Here is a 6,206-nt window from a genome sequence, read left to right on the forward strand (position 1 = left end):
GGGTCTAAGGTCTGGGTTAGTGTAATTGCAGTGTAGATGCAAGAGAAGTTATCCTTGAGCCTGGGCTGAGATTTTTGCAATGGGCAGGGAAACTCATCAAAAAGTCAACCTTGTTTCTGTGAAAGCCCTATTCCGCTCTGCTACACCTCCCCCTCATGCCCCAGTGACCCTCCCCAAGTATCTGGGTCACAGCACTTCAGTAGAGACATGTTGCTAAGGTTTCTCACATCAGCAGTCTCCCAGCATCTTGCATACCATGCAAACACCCCAACCATGTCTGCCTTTGGGAGAACTGCATTCTATAGCCGGAGCACACAGATAAAAAACTGCTCCCACTGATTCAGGATTAGAACTGCAGCAAACCAAATATGCTTCAGAATTGGTAAAGGATATTCAGTGGGAGGAGACAGGGAGCCAAGACTTCTAAACAGGGGCCAAGATTTTGGAAACTGGGTGCCTATAGTCAGGATCCTTAGTTCATAGTTAGGCACCTCATAATAGGCATTCAACTCCCATTGAGTTTGGCAGCTCCCTCCCTCCCACATGGCTAACTCCCTCAGCGCATTCAAATAATCCCACTTTAGGCCACTAATGTAGGTACTTAGCTATGGTTTAAAAGCCTAACTTTAGGCATTTATTATTTTAAAACCTGTCTGGAAGTAACATGGTTAGGCCTGCAAAACACAGACCTGTTTTGCTGAGGAATGGCTTCACGCTGGCCATGTTTAACCAGCGGACATAATATCCATGTCCATCAATAAATCTAAGGAGGATATGATGACTGAGGCTATAACAGCCCTTTAAGGCATCTATGTTGGTGGAGGATATTTATAGGTCAAGTGAAAACAATGCATCCTGAACTATGACTATGACAGAACTAGTAGCAGTGGTCTCCAGTTGCAGTGGGGGAGGGCTAGGTTGGATATTAGGGAAAACTTTTTCACTAGGAGGGTGGTGAAGCACTGGAATGGGTTACCTAGGGAGGTGGTGGAATCTCCGTCCTTAGAGGTTTTTAAGACCTGGCTTGACAAAGACTTGGCTGGAATGATTTAGTTGGAGTTGGTCCTGCTTTGAGTAGGGGGTTGGATTAGATGACCTCCTGAGGTCCCTTCCAGTCCTAATCTTCTAGGATTCTATGGTTCTATGATACTGAAGAGCAAGGATATCAGGACACCTTTTGCAATGGTGCAGCATGTGTTCCCCGATATGATGCCAATGGAGCAGATTGTGTGTTCAGGGTGTGGAATTATGGATTTGCCTCTCCTTGCTCATTTCAAAGGGCTTCAGTGCTGCCCCAGGATCTAGGTTCTGCACACGGGTACTTGGATAGGAATACTCTCTATACTTCATGCCCAAAGAGCTGGGCACAATTCTGGGCTCTGAGTTTTCATGTCTGAAGTTGGACTCAGTGTTGCTTTCTCTACAGCAATGGTCAGGCAGGGAGTGTCGGGATTTGTCTAGGCAGCACATTGGTGTACTGCTAGGTCAAAGCACACATCACAACTTTTAGCAGCAAGTCCAAATGGCCAGTTAGCACATGGCACACTAGTGTGCTGTAAATTTATACCCCAGCTTGTCGTGCACTAATTCACCATGTAGGCAAGCCCTCAGTCAGCTCATACTTGGCATTCGCAGTGCTCAGAATTGACAATGCTATTTTTTCCATGACTGATATAATTTCTTGCTGTGATTTAAAGAGTCCAGAAGAAATCCTATCCTCCTACAGTTATGTACAGTTGGCAAGGCCTATGACCAAGACTTTCTGCCTCCCTATAAGACATCTGACTTTGGCCACTGACAGAGGCAAAGCACCACACTTGTGGACAGGTGGCCTAATCTGGTAGTGTAAACCCAACTTTGTTGTGAAAGTGCAAATAGGAATTGCCAGACCCAAGGTCCACCTCGCCCGGGATTGTGTCTCTGACTGTGCCCAGGACTAGGTGTTTCTGATGATGGTATTAGTATCCCACAGAAGGCAGACGTGGGATAATCTGTGCAAAGAAAATTCTTCTCCTAACTCCCAATGGAGACTGGCTTAAGCCCTGAAGCATGCAGGTGTATATCCCTTCCTATCGTTTTTGATTGGGCGTATACTATGTTAACTCTGGATATTCTTGCTATCCATATGAATAGCTAATTCGTCTTTTAGTCAGGCTAAATTCTTGGCCTCACAGTGAGTGACACAGACTTCCAAAATTTAGATAGACTGGCTATAGAGGATTTTGTTTCTGACCTTACCATTTATGGGGCAATTATCTAAAAAGCTCATCGAGGTCAGGCCTGCTCCCTTCATGGAAGTGGGCTATAGTCAGAAACTTTAGGACATGAGGTTGGTGTGTAAATAAGGGATGCCACTCAGCCAGTGTCCTGGCACTATGCTAGTAGCCGGTTTGTACCACTAGAGCACGCCACTGAGTATGTTGATTTTTTTGGTGGCCCGTGCCACACATGGAAATGGTGTGGTGATGGGGGCTCCTTTTCTAGAACTGGAGGCAGGGATCTCACTGCCCTATAAGTCAGTGATAAACCACTTTCATAGCATGGTGCTGTGAGACACTCTTCTATTAGATGGTGTCATTCAGCTGATAGGAAATCCAAAACACGGAGAATCAGTGTCTGTTTCAAAACTCAAAAATGAGGCTGGTCAAAGATTTTCCATCAAAGGGTGTTTTTGTTTTGGTTTGGTTTAAAAGGAAGTGACTTTTTGATTAAACAAAATATGCCCCCAAATATTTTCATTTTTGTTTAAACTTTTGCATTTTTTTCTTAATTTTTTTTTTAAAGTCAGTTTTTAATGACAAAACTTTTCAGTTATCAAAAACTGGAACTTTTTAAAAGTGAAAATAACTAAAAAAAAAATTGAAGCAAAATTTTGACAAAACCAAATGTTTCCTTCTCATTTTTGTTGAAAATGTTCACAGGAAAATATGTTTTCCCAACCAGTTCTATCAAAGACGTCCCCCTCTTCCCAGACTAAAGGTATTAACTCTAGTATCCTGTCTAAATCAAAACTCAAAAAATAAAATAAAAGGAGATATGGCCTCTTAAATTGTCCAGCAGATCCCATGGTATATATTGTTCATTCCTTCTCCTGAATCCTGCTGTGCAGTATTGATGGTATGTTTCCCATGCACTCAGCCCAGAAGCAACTAAGACTCAACTCTAGTGACTCTGTAGATACTTTGTGTAGCAACTTCTGGGAGTCAGCCCAGGAAAAAAATGCATGGAAAAGTGTGAGGAATAGCCGTAAAAAGACAAACAGTAACTAATGGACAGATTGTTGTTATAAATTGAATCCATCTTTATGTTGCATGAATTTCCAAGAGTTTGTAAGTGGAGGAATAACCAGGGAAAATTGATGGTATAGATGATATATAACAACGGGACATTTGGAAACATTGTTGGCTTCATTTTATTAAAAATGGGAGTCATAATTTGCTGCATTAAATTTGTCGGGGATACAATTAGTTTTAAATGAATGAGGTTAACAAAGATACATAGCTCTTATCTAGTGCTTTCCATCCACAGATCTTAAAGTACTTTCCAAAGGAGAAATGTGTCATTAGCTCCATTCTGTAAAGAGAAGTGTCATGACCCAGGGTACCCAGCACACTCATGGAAGAAAACTCAGATTTTTTGTATTCTAAGCCAGTGCCCTACCCACTTGCCTATAAGACAATGTAGCACACTGATAATTATGGAAAATACAGAGGCTCACAGCATGTCTTGCAAGTGGCATAAGGCCACCACAGCAGAGTTGGGAAACAACAAATTGCTTTACTAGCTGCCTTGAGTAACTTCAGCTCTTTTTGCGTCAAGTCACAGACAACTGGTAATTCTTGGAAATCATGACAATGAAGCAGACAACTTGTTCTTCCCTTTCATTCCTATTTATCAGTCAAAATCAATCCCGATAATTATATTGACTAAGTAAAAATCTTTCTGTCTAATGTCCTCCTCAGGGCATCCTTCACCTCTTTGGTCCTCAGGCTGTAGATCAGGGGGTTCAGCATGGGGATCACCAGAGTATAGAACACAGACATGAATTTGTCCTCACCTATCAAGAAGCTTGAACTGGACTATAAATACATAAAGGTAACAGTTCCATAGAAGATGGTGACAGCTATCAGGAGGGAGGCACAAGTGGAGAAGACTTTGTGTCTACTTTGGGAGGTGTGGATCCTCGGGATGGCAGCAAAGAGGTACATGTAGGAGATAATGGTAGTTATGGTAGTGCTAGTGACAAAATGGTGGAAAAGGTAAAGTGCACAATATCCGTGATGTGGGTGTCCGAAAATAAGACCAAACCCATGTACAAATACGTAAAGATAATTGCCTCATAGAGGAGAGTGATGGCAGTTAGGTGGGAGGTACAGTTGAAGAAGGCTTTGACCTTCCCTTCAGCAGAGCGAGTCTTCAGGATGGCGATGAGGATATACATGTAAGAGACTAAGGCAATGAGAAGAATAGTTATGGCAATTACAGTGGATAAGGTGAAGGGCCCAGAATCCTGGATGTGGGTGTCAGGCCAGGACAGCTTCAAGATGGGAGGGATGTCACAGAAGAAATGATTGATGATGGTGGAGCTGCAGAAGGACAGACTAAATATAAAAATATCCGGAGCTGTTAAATTCACAAAAAACATATGTAGATACCAACCCCTAGCATCTTAGCTTCTCAGCATCACTAACAAGCTACATAATGTAGCTTGCATATCTCCCATTGATGTACTTATGTTCACATAGTGCGGCATCTTCAGGGCGCTGCGTCAATGGGACACACCCTTCCATCGACGCAGCCTTATTCCTTTTGGGAAGGTGGACTAATTGAGTTGACCAGAGAGCGCTCTTCCATCGATTGAGCGGGTCTACACTGAGCCACTCAAACGATGCCGCTACATGGATGCCTGCTGCCATGGCAGTGAAGACATACCCATAGAAATCAGGATAATGACACAGAGAACTCACTCTTCTTCTGTCTACTGTTTATTGATTAAAATATAATAATAATGCTTATAATTACCATGTACAAATCTTCCTGTATATCATCCTTTTAAAGGCAGCTTTCACCTCTTTGTTCCTCAGGCTGTAGATCAGGGGGTTCAGCATGGGGATCACCAGGGCATAGAACACAGAGGTGACTTTGTCCTGGTCCATTGAGTAGTTGGAACTGGGTCTTAAATATATACATATCAGTGTCCCATAAAATATAGTGACGGCTGTCAGGTGGGAGGCGCAGGTGGAGAAGGTTTTGTGTCTGCCCTTGGCAGAACTGATCCTGAGAATGGCAACAAGGATGCACGTGTAGGAAACTAGGACAACCAGGAAGGTAGTCACGACAATTACGGTAGAGCAAGTGAAAAGTACAAGGTCAGTGAGATGGGTGTCAGAGCAGGACAGCTTAAGCATGGGGGGCACGTCGCAGAAGAAATGATTGATGACATTAGAGCTGCAGAAGGACAGACTGAATATAAATGAAGTTTGCAAAACTGAATTCACAAAGCCACACATGTATGTACCAGCCACAAACAGGACACAGAGTCTCTTGGACATCATGGCTCTGTATAGCAATGGGTTACAGATAGCTTTGAAGCGATCATACGCTATTACAGCCAGGAGGCAACATTCACTTGTCACAAAGAAACAGACGAAGAATAGCTGTGCTGCGCACTCAATCAAAGGAATGGTTGTAATCTCTTCTACAAAGGTCAACAGCAACTTGGGAGCTATGACTGTGGAATATCCAATATCTATAATGGACATTTGGCTTAGGAAAAAGTACATAGGGGTATGAAGTCGGGTTTCAACCATGATTAACACTATCATCCCAAGATTCCCCACCAGGTTGACCACATAGATCACTAGGAACAACATAAAGAGGGGGATCTGCAGATCTGGATAATCTGTGAATCCTATGAAAATGAACTCTGTCTCCGTGGTGTGGTTTCTCTCTGTCATTTATTCCAGAAATGCTCTCCTCTGCTGGGGAAAAATATAAAGATTACAATTAATCATGAGCCAATAAAGTGTTGAGTACAGATCCCTCATAATCCCTGGGGTTGTGCCTGTGAAACAGTGTATAAACTTAATACATCTGAAATATATCAAAGGACATTCCTAGGGAATATTTTCTTTGTATTTCCATTAGAGATAGGGCATGTTCCAGCTACAGAAATATAGCATTCTCTGCGTTAATGTGCATTAAAC

General features: G+C 42.6%; 1 protein-coding gene across 2 annotated transcripts; it reads right to left on the reverse strand.

The window, feature by feature from the left end:
* Window positions 1-3,926: 3,926 nt before the first annotated feature.
* On the reverse strand, window positions 3,927-5,957 carry LOC137154870 (olfactory receptor 5AR1-like). 2 transcript variants are annotated; one of them, XM_067550717.1, is made up of 2 exons: window positions 5,070-5,957; window positions 3,927-3,974 (listed from the first exon to the last, which is right to left on the reverse strand). In XM_067550717.1, the coding sequence occupies exons 1-2, from the start codon at window positions 5,955-5,957 to the stop codon at window positions 3,927-3,929; spliced, it is 936 nt and encodes a 311-aa protein (XP_067406818.1). The 2 variants fall into 2 exon arrangements, with proteins under 2 accessions (XP_067406818.1, XP_067406817.1); XM_067550716.1 differs by lacking the exon at window positions 3,927-3,974 and having other exon boundaries at window positions 5,019-5,957.
* Between the last annotated feature and the right edge of the window lie 249 nt (window positions 5,958-6,206).

The sequence above is a fragment of the Emydura macquarii genome, unplaced genomic scaffold (assembly GCF_026122565.2).
Source record: "Emydura macquarii macquarii isolate MOO-44397 ecotype Brisbane River unplaced genomic scaffold, CSIRO-AGI_Emac_v2 contig_1305, whole genome shotgun sequence".
NCBI classification, from domain to species: Eukaryota; Metazoa; Chordata; order Testudines; family Chelidae; genus Emydura; species Emydura macquarii.

Coding starts and splice junctions, on each gene's coding strand:
- LOC137154870 (XM_067550716.1), bottom strand. CDS start 5,957: ATGACAGAGAGAAACCACACCACGGAGACAGAGTTCATTTTCATAGGA.